Source organism: Serinus canaria, chromosome 1A (genome assembly GCF_022539315.1).
Source record: "Serinus canaria isolate serCan28SL12 chromosome 1A, serCan2020, whole genome shotgun sequence".
Taxonomy (NCBI): Eukaryota; Metazoa; Chordata; class Aves; order Passeriformes; family Fringillidae; genus Serinus; species Serinus canaria.
Genome location: NC_066314.1, coordinates 21,175,365 through 21,189,869, shown reverse-complemented (window position 1 = coordinate 21,189,869; position 14,505 = coordinate 21,175,365). Strand labels below are relative to the sequence as shown.

At 42.1% G+C, this 14,505-nt stretch overlaps 1 protein-coding gene across 1 annotated transcript; it reads left to right on the top strand.

Moving 5' to 3' along the window:
* Positions 1–5,349: 5,349 nt before the first annotated feature.
* Positions 5,350–11,487, top strand: LMOD2 (leiomodin 2). Its single transcript, XM_030237667.2, has 3 exons — positions 5,350–5,726; positions 9,507–10,823; positions 11,153–11,487. Exons 1-3 carry the CDS (start codon positions 5,454–5,456, stop codon positions 11,177–11,179), a joined length of 1,617 nt encoding a protein of 538 aa, XP_030093527.2. The 5' UTR covers positions 5,350–5,453; the 3' UTR covers positions 11,180–11,487.
* Positions 11,488–14,505: the final 3,018 nt, after the last annotated feature.

The window sequence follows — 14,505 nt, the reverse complement described above, 5'->3', positions numbered from 1 at the left end:
AGCAGGCAGTGAGGAACACGAGGGCAGGACAGAGGAGATGTGCAAGGAGGAGTGGGAAGGAGAGGTCAGCAAACAGGCTGTGGAGGTGGCTGAGAACATTGAGGGGTTTACAGGGAAAGCAGGAGCGGGGGCCTGCAGGACCAGGGATGGAGAAGGCAGCACAACAGCAATAAGGCATGAAGAGAGAGCTCAGGGGCTGGTGCCTTGAATGGACAGCACGAGGGTAGGAGTTGGTTCAGAACTGAGGGTTGCAGAAGTGTTGGTGGGAGGCAGGAGCAAGCAACGCAGCAGACAGGCAGCAGGAGCCATGGGGAAAGCCCAGTGTGCTGTGATGCATTGTTTTTAGTGTGCTCTATGGCAATTGGAGCAGTTCCTGCAGTGTGGGACTGAGCTCAGTATGAGCCAACGCATCTGTCTGACAGGCTGTCCTCAGGAGCCAGGACTGAAATAGCCACTGTCCCGTGCCTGAGGACAAGGTTGTACAGCCCTCTCTTTGCCTGGCTGTAGTTTTCCCTGCACTCATCTGAGTGGAAATATACATTTAACTGTGAGCTTTGTCCTGCTGAGGGGTGAGCACCACCTGCCACATGTTGCTTGTGGCCTTTAAGCAATTGAGTGAGTGTGCCCCAAGTGTAGAAACGTGAGAAGTGTAACAGAGTTCCCTTGGCTGCCGATTGAAATAATTAATTGCTTGGAAAGGCAAAATGGACACTTAGAAGGGTTTCCTCTTGAAAAACCAAGACAATAAATGATCTTTCCACCAGCTTGGGAAAGATGGGAAGTCTTGTCTGAAATCTAGCTGCTGAAAGCCAGGAACCCTGGGTGCCAAGGTTTGCAATGATAGATTGAATACTCCTCCTATAAAATGGATGCTTCCAGTTCTCCTTTTCTCTCAGCTTAGGTTCCTAAGTGAACAAATATTTAATAATTCTGTAGAATGAGAGACGAGTTTTCATGACCTATTGGCGAAATGGTTAATTCCCTGCATACAGGATTTCAGCAGGGCATTAGGGAGGTGGGTTTGGGTTTTCTGTTAGGAGTTGACAAAGCACTTCATCAAATCATCACAAAGATCTTTCAGGTTATCAAGTTCAAGTGTTAGCCTAATACCGCTAAGACCACAACTAAACCGTGTTCCTAGGTGTCACATCTACTCATATTTTCAATTCATGCAGGGATGGTGACTCAGCTATGGACACCTGTTCCAATAGCAACCCCTCTGACAACCCCTTCCATGAAGAGACTTTTCCTAATGTCTAGTTGGAGGATTCATCCTAAACAGCAGCCAATGTAGCCACTATAAATCTGCCTTCCTCTACTTCATATGGTTCATGCTCTACTCACTGCCTCCTGTGATGGAAGGAAGTTCCCTGTGCCACCTCACTAGAACACAATGGACTCTTCCTAAACTGTTTATAATGGTGTGATTGAGAACACAGCCAGGGAGACAGAACAGTTTGCTCAGACCTCTGGGTCTTTTGCTTGGTTTTTTTAGAAATCAGAATGTCTATAGTGCCTGAGAAAGGAGACTATGAAACAGGAACAAAATGTTTCAGGTAAGAATGCCGATAACAGGAAAACACAATTACTCCTGTCTTTGTTCTGAGTTCCTCTTGGAAGTTGGAACCTGTGATCTGAAATGTTGTAAGGGTGGGAAGCTTCAGCCATGGCTGATGCCCACAGAAACTGAACCCTGATCAGCTGACATGCTTACATGATGTCCAATACTGCCAGAAAGGGAATCCAAAATTCCAAATTAGTGGGTACTTTGAGTCTCAAGATTTCTGTACCTCTCTTTTTTTTCCTTAAAAAAGTGGTAGCACCTTCATGTCTTCTGAAAAGGCCACGGGACAATTAAAATCATTGATAGCTTTTACTATGCTGAAGAAAAGGGGCAAAATAAAACACTGTAAGGCTATTAAATGTGTGTGATCTTTCCTATGCAATGAAAAAGAGTAAAGGTTCTGAGTAAAAGTTCTGACACTCATGTGTCTAGGATTAAAGTATATGATTAGAGAACTGTGGAATCAAGGACTGTGTTTCAGTGCTCATAAGTAGGCAATAACAAATACTATTGCCACATTTTCTGACCTGTGAGTACTTGTACAGTTTTAGCATATTATTTTTAGTCTGTGTGTTATTTCCCATGTGCTACAGCCTTATTGTTTTTATTAAAATTGTCCTGGAAAGTGTTCATGGCTCTTCACCTTTGGCCATTTCCCGTAAAGAATAGGTCATAAAATACCATGAGTGCCATATAGGATCAAGAAGGGACACAAACCTCTCATAACCTCACCTGACTGCCAATTTTCCCACTGTTTCAGGGGAGAAATGTACAACAAAGTACCTTATCTATCTTTAGTAAGGTCTTTAAATTATCTCATGACTAGAATGGACATCATTGGCATTTTGTGTAGAAAAAACATTGCCAGTGGCACCAGTGTTGTATCATGTCTCAGTAAGGAGTAGCATCATGTTATTTAATACTCCTTTAGAATATTATTTTAGAAGTGAATAATACATGCTGATTTTTTCAAAGTTTCTTTGATTTTGGAAAATTTTGTTTATACATAGAAAACTCCAACTAGACAATTCAAGTATCTGTATGTTTGTACTTTGTATAATGGACTCTCAGCTCAGGAAAATTGAAAGACTTACAAATTCTGTTGTACCTGACAAGAAAGGAAGATCAGGAAGCTGAGATTTTTTTCTGGAAACAGTATATTTGAATAGATTTTATTTTTAGCAGCATATTTTTGCTTTTAATATTGTACATATTAGTGTCGTACATATCAACATTGTACTAATAAAATGTAGCATATTTCTAAAAGCACTTCAGTTTCAATCAGATTTTCCAACAGAAAATATATCTAGTTCACATTTCCTAACTCCATCAAAATATGTTTGTAACAAAGTGTTGTTGGCAAAAATACCCTCAAGAAATATAACTTTATTGTGCTGCTTCTCTAGCTAACTCCAATGATAACAATGTGAACCATTGTCCTAGGCATATTAAAGAAATAAACTTGCTTGGAGTGCAGCTATATACAGATAATTGATGCCTCTGTCATCTCTACCCTCGAGCATTGATAATGCCAAATTAAAAGAAAAAAGGAACTTATTATATTTTCCTGGTCTTTCACATGTTTCAGAATTTGGCCCAGGCTTCATTCTGCAGGTGCAGCTGAAGGAGGAGAACAGAACTCCTGTGGACCCTCTGACCTGTCTGTGTGCACTTGGCCCATCCCAGGCCCTTATACCATGGAGGCATAAGGGTGAAGGTAACACTCTTGGCTCCATAAGCCAAGCATCTGCCTCCTTTTTATTTTATCCAAAGATTCTGTCAATGTAAATGACCTGCAAATATTTATTTTATATTTAGGTGCACAATATTCTTATGTCTGCTTTATTCATGTATTTTGTAGGTTAGGAAAGAGTAAGGTTATAAGCTTTCATACCATTTCTTGATCAAGATAACTGCATGAAGTTCATATTGACAAATTATCAAAGGAAAAATATAATTTCTTTGAGCATGATTTTCATAAAGATCTGATTATCTCCTCTCTCTACTGTCAGTAAAGTTGACAGTATAATGCATAAAAATGAAACTGAGTGTGGTATTTGCAGGGGTCCCCAGGATGAGGTAAGAAATGAGTGAATTTGACTCCATGTTTTTAGAAGGCTAATTTATTATTTTATTATATTATGTAAAAGAATACTATACTAAAACTATACTAAAGAATAGAGAAAGGATACAGACAGAAGACTTGACAAGAATGATAATGAAAACCTTGTGACTGACTTCTCAGAGTCTGACACAGCTGATGGTGATTGGTCATTAAGTGAAAACAATTTACCTGAAACTAATCAAACATGCACCTGTTGGTAAACAATCTCCAGCTACATTCTAAAGCAGTGAAACAGGGAGAAGCAAATGAGATATTGTTTTTTCTCTGAGGTTTCTCATCTTCCCAGGAGAAGAAATCCTGGCAAAGGGATTTTTTAGAAAATATGACAGTGACAGGTGAGGAATTTGGCTAAGCAACATACCTCAGTGTGGATGTCCAATCCATAATGACCAAAGAGATGAGGTCAGAAAATAACAATACTTCAAATTATGTTCACTTACATTTCCATTAAATATTGGCTTGACTGTCTAAAGCACACTGTGTGCTATCATTTAAGAAGTCAGATATAAGTTGTTATAGGTGTGTTCCTACTTCCATGTATAAAACCTTCTCTCTTCCTCTCCCTCCCCCTCTCTCACAACAGAGCTTGGCAGATATTGCTGGCCTGCATGTTTCAGAAAATGTTGCTAGCTCACCATCATTCACTGCAAAATATAAAAAAAAAAAAAACCAAAAACCAACCACATCAGAAAAACAAACAATAAGCAGCGCAAAGTTTAATCTTTCTTTTTGTAATTCTCGTTACTGAAAGATGCCTGTCAATAAAAATAATATCAGAATAATATAAAATCTTTTAGCAGAAACTATAATGTAACTATACATTTAGAATAGAGACTTGAAGGGCTCTCTCCAGCTGCACATCAGTCAGTGACAGTGAGGAACAGCCATTGAAAGAACAGCCACTGGAGGCCTTCAGTTGCTCGGCCTGTCAGAAGTGATGAAGGCACAGCCCCCCTGCCCTCCCAGGGCTCGTTACCCTTAAATCTCCGGGTGACTCTCTGCATTCCCCCAGCACAGCACAATTCTCCACGTCAACAAAAATCTCACAGGTGCTCCAAACGGACATGAACAGCTGATTCTCACTCTGATAGTCCTAGAAAAAATAAGGGAATTAATAAAAAATTCAGTTGTATGATTGGTCACAGACGATGTGTGACACTGCGGGAGCAGTGCTCCCCACAGCTGCCAGCACGCCGGCCTCCTCCCCTTGGCTGCCCTTCCTCCGATCCCAACCGCCTGCAAACACCTTGGTGGGATAACAGCATTCCACTAGAAAACTGTGAGAGGAAGTCCACTGAACAACAGCAAGGATGTTTTATTTCCAGCCCCTGTGACGGCTCAGGATTAAATGGATTTTCATTGTTCTTTCCCCACTGCAATTTGGACACGATGCCAGTGTAAGTGCACCCGGGGTTTTATTTGGTGCCGCCCCCCCCGTCTGCGAGGCTGGTATTCTCCCACTAGCTGCCTGCTCTAAATATGGCCATGGCCAGTGTGTCAATAATCCCCCTCTTTAAGGGACTTGCAAACATTAGTGTTGGGACATTCTTGCTGTTCAGATGTCTAGCTGACGTCTGATGCTTAAAACGGAGCATGCTTTCATCCCTTCATGCATTGTCGTAAGCCCCTGATGATTACTCTTAAAAGGGTGCCTCTGGCTATGCAGGGAAACAGTTGCTGACCACACCAGACACAGCTTGCTTGCTTCAGCCTTCTTGAATGCCTGGTCACTGTAGCTTTGTACCAGCCTGACCAAGCAGGACCATGTCTACCTTTGGGTACAGAAGAGAGCTCAGTAAATATGAAGACATTGATGAAGATGAGCTCCTCGCTTCTCTCACTGAAGAGGAGCTGAAGGAGCTGGAGCGGGAGCTAGAGGACATAGAGCCCGACCGTAACCTTCCAGTGGGACAGCGGCAGAAGAGCCTGACGGAGAAAACCCCAACAGGGACTTTCAGCAGGGAAGCACTGATGGCCTACTGGGAGAGGGAGACCAAGAAGCTCCTAGAAAAAGAGAGGTTGGGTGCATGCGAGAAGGTAAGAAGCTGAGGCATTTGCTGCTTCCTATAGATATTTAGTTTTATCCTGCATTGGCATGATGTCTCTGACTGATTTAATTTCTTTCAGTCTCTTGTGGCATTTTTAAGAACATTGTTAGCCATACCTCTGTGCCTGCTAAAGCACTGGTTAGAGACTATTTGCTCTTAAGTGCTCAGTTCAGAACAGAAGAAAGTGCCGTAAAAACTATCATTTAGTGATTAAAATAGGAACAAAAAGTAAAGGTCCTGTTAGAAATTATTAATAGGTAGAGATATGGGCTTTTTGATAGTATTTGATTTTTTTAAAGAAAGCTACACATAATGCCTTTTCCTTTCCTTAAAAAACAACCAGTACTGAGTGCTGAGAAACATGTAAGGAAGATAATTTTGAATACATGTTATGTCAGAAGCTGAGTAAGCGGATGTCAGGTTTTGTGCTCGCTGGAAGAAAGCAGCTTGTGTTGCAGTCAGCAGCTTGTGTTGCTTTGTTCCTGCTGAGGATCCTTGGCATGGCTCAGGAGTCTTCTGGCAACTGTAGTCAGAGGGCAGCTGTACATTATTTAAAAAGTGGCCTGGGGTAGAGTCATCAGTCAAACCATTTAACTGCATTCCCCAAAAAACAATCAATAGTGTTTGTTAGGCAACTCATCCCTCAAAATAAAAATGTTAGTAATAAAAGCCATTTCCTGAACTGCAAATGAGCAGTACAGCTGGGCAGGAGTGAAGGGCTCTTGGCAAGCACTCCCAGTCTCAGCTGATGTCCACGATGGCACTCCTGATCCTTGCTAAAAGTGTATGTGAGACTGAGACCAACCAAAAAAGCAACTTCTGTTTTCATGATGGCTCCATGTAATTTCAAAGCAAAGTGGGGACTTGGGGACTTTTAAGCACTGCTTCATACCAAGCTTTTGCTGTGCTTATAGGGACACATTTTCCCATATTTAAACAGAAAGTAATACAACAAAGGCAAAGACAGCAAAACTGGACTCACAATCTCTAACAGCCTTGATTCAGGAGATTAATTCATGTGCAAGCAAATAATTGCAGTTTATGCATTAGATAAAATATCTTCCTAGAGGAAAGTCAGATGTATTAAATTACCCTGCAACATCCAGGATGTTTTTACATGTAAGTATTTTCTCTTGTTTGTGAATGGTGGTATAAGGTCTTTGCAGGCAAAAGCACGGACCAGTAGCTGTCATCAGACCGTTAGTATCAGCTTGCAGACATCAACTTCACTCCCTGTTTGTCAGTCCTAGAGAGTAAATGGCAAGATTAATGTTTATTTCCAGCTTAGCCTGGAACTTGAAACCTGGGCTGTTCTAAAAAACCTGCTGAACAGGTCTAGTTCTGTATCTTATACAATGGCAGAATCTTTCTTCTTTTTTTTTTTTTTTTTCATGTATATACAGCATTAATGTTGGGTACTGGCTAAACCTCCAAGTTCTGGCAAAAAGATTCTATACTTTTTTTGGTCTGAGAAAAAACTTCCAAAATGCATCCTTAAAGTAGAAAAGGTTGATATGCTGATACAGAGGTCACAAAGACTCTCTCCACTGATGGCAATGAGAAAGGTCCTTGAAAGTTTTCTTCTTGCTTTCAACCATTTAGAAATTATGCACCTTTATCTAAGATGGTTATTCATGCGCCTTCTATAGTTAGTGGTGACAGATCAGCTGGTCCAAACGGCAAACAACTTGCAGATAGCCTTTTAGGGTGAATAACTTGTCCTCCCAAGATATTTACCTCAGCATTGACTCTCTTAGTCCTAACTGTTCCTCATATTGTTCCCACAAAGTAAGGTGAAGCCCTACACGTTGCCTGCAGCAGTCCTGTGCCACAGGGCTGCTACAGTAAGAATATGTCTCCATATTCAATTTCAAAATTATCATGCAGGTTATTGTGACAGCAGACAATGTACATGACAGGCAACTAAATTCTGCCTTTGACCACAAAAATTCACTCAAAAAAAAAAAAATCAAGTAGGTTTTCATTAATTTAACATCACTAAACTTATTAATAGTAAATTTAAAAGCACCTCCTTCTGCTCATCTGTAGTATATATTCCTCAAGATATAAAACCAAAGCCATGAAGACTTTCTGGATACCTGGTGTTTTCAGGTCTTAAAGCCCTACACATATAAAGAAGATACAGATATGAATCTTAATCCCATAACAAGCCTATAGGTAGCCCAGTATCTCTCAGCATAAGGGCCTTGCTGCACATGTTCTACAGGAGAAGCAGCTTGGGTCCTACAAGAACTCTGTGCAGGCCAATGCAATCAGACCCTGCAAGACCCCAGGTACTGAATGCTCAGGAACATCAGGCAGAAACAACTCAATGTCCTGTTTCATTAAGAGTCACAGTTCTGCAAACATTACAATTAGCATATTTTTTGCATATTTCCCAGCACAGAATCCTACTGAACATTGTGAAACAGTACCCTGCATTTTAACAGGTCTCTATTTTCAGAACCAGATAACTAAGCAAACCTAAAACTGCACAGGTTGTCTAAAAATAGGCTGTCCTTTTAGTAACACTTTTGTTTTCCAGAAACAGAATCACTGTGTCTCTGCAGAGTGTACTCACTTTGGAAAATACAATCTAGTATTTTACAGAGATTAAAACACAAGTAGTGCTAAAGCAGTGCTTACAGAACAATTATAATTCGTCCAAAGTTTTACGAACATTTACAATTGTAAAGATAACTGCATACCTGTAGTTTTTCCAGTAGGCAAAACATGACATGGAAGACCTTCTGAGCAAGAGTTTTAAGGTTGGTTGTAGACTCTGGCTCTGTCACAACCCACAGATCCCCATCACACTACTGGAGTCCTCCATGGGGAGCGTGAGTCTTTCCTGGGGTGAAGACCTTTTCCTGCTCCTCTGCACAGAGTTCTCTTTAGCCACCATAATTGCTGAAGGCAGCAAGCAGAGCTTTGGGGCATGGTTCCACGTTTGCCTTCCTGGTACCCACCAAACACACTAAAAGAACCTTGTGTTTCAGAAAAACAATGCATTTGCTCTGTAGACAGTGAGTTATGACAATTTACAGTATGGCAGCTGACCTGTGACACCTGGCAGTGAGCACCAGCTTAGCTCCCGACAAACACAAAGAAATTCAGGCGTTATTGATGAGTGGTTACATCTTACCTGTGGGAATGCATCTCAAACCTTTCTTCATAGATAGTTTGTTAGTATGTGGAGCCCGTGCAGTACATCCAAAGTATTTTTGACACAACTTCTCTAATTCTGTACTGTTTTGCATGCTGGTATACTAGACTACACATGCAGGCACTATTTGTATTTTAAAGCATGGCAACCTTTAATTTTTCAGATGTACTAACATATGCAAGGGAGTCTGAGATGTCTAATCCTCATGAAATGAAGAAGCTTGTTGCTCATGTTCATTCTGAAATTGTTGTCTTATGTTTCTGCTGTCAAGGATCCAAATTATAACCCCTTGTAGACATGCCAACTCATAGAAAACCTGAAGTATGTCCATGTCGTAATTCCTTGTATCAGGTTGTCTCTTGGCAGAAATCACTGACATTGGTAAAGTGTTTGCAATTTATGCTGAGCGTTTTCTAAAGAATGTAAAAGAAATAATGTTGCATAGGTGTTAGATGAATCATTTTCCGTTCTCCTAACTGTATCTGTTTGTTTTTAGCTTTCAATGTTAATTTGTATAGTGTCAGTATAATTGTTCCTGTGCTAAAAGGCAGCAGTTACATTACTTCAATCATGTTTAACACCCACACCTACATTCCTGTTCAGGATTCTGAGCAAGAAGAGGACAATTCAGAAGAACTTCAAGAAGAATGTTTCACAGAAAGCAATAGTGAAGTGTCTGAGGAGGCATATACTGAAGAGGACGATGAAGAAGAAGATGAAGAGGAAGATGAAGGTGACAGTGATGATGAGAATGAAGAAGAGCAAAATGCTGCAGCTGGCAGGCGTTCTGACCACGTCAGACACAAAAAGTGTAATGGTGCAAAGGATGATGAAAGCTTCCTCAATGGCCATGATGGAAAAGACAGTGATAATCGGAGCTTAAAAAGCAGTGCCATCCACCCTTGTGGTAACCCAACAGTTATTGAAGATGCTTTGGAAAAAGTTAGGAGCAACGACCCTGACACCACAGAGGTCAATCTGAACAACATTGAAAACATCACTTCACAGATGCTTATACAATTTTCTCAAGCCCTGAGGGACAACACAGTGGTTAAATCATTCAGCTTGGCTAACACCCATGCTGATGACAATGTGGCAATAGCTATTGCTGGTATGTTAAAGGTTAATCAGCATATAACTAGTCTGAATATTGAGTCAAATTTTATCACAGGCAAAGGCGTGCTGGCCATCATGAGAGCTTTGCAGCACAACAAGGTTCTAACAGAACTGCGGTTCCACAATCAAAGGCACATCATGGGCAGCCAGGTGGAAATGGACATAGTCAAACTGTTGAAAGAGAACACCACTCTGGTAAAGCTGGGGTACCACTTTGACCTTGCTGGCCCAAGAATGAGCATGACAAGTATCCTGACAAGAAATATGGATAAACAAAGGCAAAAGCGTATGCAGGAGCAGCGGCAGCAAGAGTCAGGTTGTGACGGAGCTGTCAATCCAAAGACCAAAGTTTTGCAGAAGGGGACACCTCGGTCCTCACCTTATGTGTCGCCTAAAAGCTCTCCGTGGTCTTCCCCAAAGCTCCCTAAGAAAGCACTGCCAGTGAAATGTCAGCCTTCAGCACCTGCACCACCCCCTCCCCTTCCCCCCTCGCCCCCCCCTCCCCCTCCTCCTCCCCCTCCTCCCGTTATTCCAGAGAAGAAGGCACCTACCAGGAATATAGCTGAAGTCATCAAACAGCAAGAAAAAGCCTTACATAATGGACAGAAAAAGAAAAAAGGCAAAAAAACCAGAAAACATGAGAACAGCATATTGAAAGAAATTAAAGATTCTTTGAAATCAGTCTCAGACAGAAAATCAGAGGAAGGCTCACGACCCTCCACCCGGCCATCCACCCCACAAAGGTCTCTCCATGACAACCTTATGGAAGCAATTCGGGCAAGCAGCATAAAGCAATTAAGGCGGGTGAGTAAGAGATCCTAGCTCAGTAACTGATTGTGGTCCAAATATAGCACAGGCTCAGTTAATTTTAGTACACATATTTAGTTATAAAAAAAATCTTAGAAATGTGAGCATAATAAAGCACTTGGGAGGAGGCTTCCTTCTGATTAGGCTTTTCTCAGCACAGTGATTTTGACAGAAAGTGGGGTGCTTTCCCAGGCTCAGTCTTGTTATGGGAGATGATGTGTAGCACAGAGCTCTTGGCATTGAATGTCTGGCAGGAATTTCAAGTATTTTGCCATCTAGACTGTACAGCAAATGTAATGAACGCCCTTCCCTTCCCTGTTTCATAGGTGGAGGTACCAGAAGCCCTTCGGTGAAAGCCTGACGGCAGAAGAAGCAGAGCAGGGATCGAGGGGAGGCTGCTTGTCCTTTCACTGGTGGTAACACAGACTGTCTAGAAAGCTGCTTCCAAAGTACACTCTTAGATTCAAGCCATTTCTCTTTTATTTCAAAGAAATAAACCTGCTAAATACAAAATAATGCTTTAAGGATCCATTTGCATTGTAATCTGTAAATATGGAAATAATTTTCTTTTTTATTTAATGAGATTTATATTGAGAAGTTGTTGCTTATTTAGATATTCTTGTCAATATCTGATTGCACATAGCTGGACAAGTTCTTTACACTGAGATGTAATAGTTTACCAGCCTGTGGTTTCTTCTTTTTTTTTTTTTTTTCCATGAATTTACAATAAATATGGTTTGAAGCTTTCAGACACATAGTCCTGCATTTCTGTGAGTGAAAACCCACCAGATGTTTGCACCAAGTTCATGAGCATTTGGGAAGTCTCCTGGGAAAGAACCTGAGATCTTTCTCAGCTGCACCTGAGCATATGTGGAGGACAGTACCTGAGCCCACATGATAGTGCAGTTTCATATTTGCATTGGAAAAAGTGGTTTATAAGGCCATTAAACCTAAGCTATGGGTTGTGTCAGGTCATCAGTATGGCACAGCAGGTCCTGAACCTTGCCCTAAAGAACTGGAAGATGAACAGAGCTGTAGTTCACCTTGACTTACAGGCTGATAGTTAACGTCAATATTTTAAGGGTGCAGCAGAGTTATTCAAGTGAGATCCCTTCAGTGCAAGTCCTGTCTGTAATCAGAACTAACCCCAGTGCAGACATCCAGTCAGACAGAGAAACTTGAAAAGCAGCCTACCAACCAGGTGGAAAAAGGCTTTCCTATGGTATCAGTTGAACAACAAGCAGGGTGTGAACTGTCAATATGATACAGTGGAAGCAGAGCCAATGTCACTTGGAGATGCACAACTGGAGATATCACATCACAGGCAATGGCATGAATAACCCTTCTTCATGTAGCACTAGACATCTCCCTCTGTCAAATTAGTTATGGTTCTGGGTGCTTCAGCTAGTGTGAAGGCAGTGATAACATGAAGAAAACTGAGTAGTGGCCAAAATGTTGAAAGGCAAGAAGAGAGACATGTCCAGAAGCACTACTAAGTGTTAATTAGTTTACTCATTGCAACTATAAATAACAGAATTAGTATTTCTTTTCTATAAAGCCAAATCGAAGAGAATTACTTAGGGTTACCCAGCAGTGGTACTGAAAAAATATGGGTAAGCTTGTACCTGCAAATATTAATGAGACTGATTTTCCCAGAAATAAGAACAAGTTACTGGGGAGAAATTAGGCCTAATGGAGAGAGGGGTCTTTGAATGAATTGTCAGAAATGTTACTGCCATGGCAAGAAACCAGTGAAGATGCCTTCTTTTGTTCTTATTGACCAAAATGTACCAAAAGCAGTTTATAACTAACTGAAACACATTGCAACAATTTTCTTCTTGCTCAGGATCACAGCTACTCATGAATATTTCTAGATCCAGTATTACAGTATGATTGGTCTTTTATAAAGCCTATGCCCTTATAATTGCATAGGCTCCCCTAGCATAAAAACTGACTTATGGTCAATCTCCCAAATGGAAGCTGGGCTTGGGGTCTTCTGAGGATGGAAGCAATAGTGGAATGCAGACTACATTCAGGAGTAGACCTGTGGCCCCAGACCTTGTACACAGAAGTTTGAGAAGGATGAGAAACATCCTGGATGTTTAATCAAGTGGCAAAAGCAGCTAAGCAGCTTCAATGGAAAATAAAAGGCAATGAGGAAACTCAGGGAAAGCATGATGGAGAGGATTTGGACAAGACAAGTAAACATTTTTAAAAAACAATACCATGCTTTTGAGAAAAGAAGTAGAGTGACAAGTGAGGGAACTGTATGAGAGGAGAAAAATTATCTAGAAAAAGGAGATTATAAAGAAGAAAACGACTAATGAAAAGTGTCAGATGATAGAAGAGAAAAATGTGAACAGAGAAAAAGCCTAGAAAAAAAGGAAGAGAGAAGAATTCATTTTTCAGGTTGGTAAGAGCTGCTGGAATTCCCCTTTTGCAGGAGAGGACAATGGGCACAGCTCCTATGAAGCCTTGTCCAGAGCTACTGCCAGTGGTGGTGCCAAGTGGCCATGAGCCCTGTCAGGGGTGAGCCCTGCTCCGAGGTGCTGCTCTGCACAGGAGCAGCACCACGCGCGGCTGGGGAAGCTCTGTGGCACGCTCCCTCCCCAGGTGTCAGGTGCTGTGCCTTAGCCAAAGTCCAGTCTGGGCAATTTCCTTCTGCCTGCACACAGTTCCCAGCAGTTTCCCTTGGAGGCATTTCAAGGCATGGCTCCTATTTGCAGAGCCACCAGGCATCCCCAAACACCTTGTTAAGGTTTTGATGCCCCACTGGAAGGAAAGCCAGTCCCCTTCCCTCCGGGGTGTCAGCTCTGCTGCTGGGGGTGCTGAGCTCCCTCACAGATGAGTCCAAGAAGCAATCTCTTCTCCATTCAAACAGGCAAGCAAGCACCCTATGACAAAGCACCCCAACCCCTCTGGGAGCTACTCTGTTGCCTTCCTGGACAGTAATATGGTTTAGCAGGAGCCAAGAGGTGCCCAGATGTGTTTCTGTCTTGGGAACAGGCACCTCTGGGGCCCAGGTCCTGCCTGTAAGCTCAGTTCATTTCTTTCTGCTCAAAAAGAGACAACTGATCTCTGCTGGAGGGCTGACTGCCTCTTGTTTGACCTGCAGGAAAGGTGTCAGCCCCGGCACATCCTGTGCTATGCTTCCATCAGTCGGACACGGGAGCCCCAGTCTGCAGGTTTGCTCCTCATTTGGACTCACGAGGCTCCTGCAGTGGGTGCCCATCCATTTTCTCTGAAAGACCAGTCAGAGAAAGAAACACATCAAAATCCATCATCTGCATGTTCTGTGTGTAACAGAGCACAATTCAGCACTGTGGGGCAGCACCTCAGCTCCTGTAGACCTCACTGCAGAAGGACACTGAGGGGCTGGATCGTGTCCAGAGGGGGACAACAACAGAGCTGGTGAAGAGTCTGGAGAGTGAGTCATATCAGGAGTGTCTGAGGGAGCTGGGTGTGCTCAGCCTGGGGACAAGGGAGGCCTTGTGGCTCTCTGGAACCATCTGGCAGAAGGCTGTAACCAGGTTGGGGTCAGGCTCCTCTCCCAGACAAAAAGTGACAGAACAAGAGGAAACACCCTCAAATTTCACCAGGGGAAGTTTAGACTGGTTATTAAAAAAACACTCTAGATAAATAATAAATAATAAATTTTCTTCAGCAAAATGGTGATCAA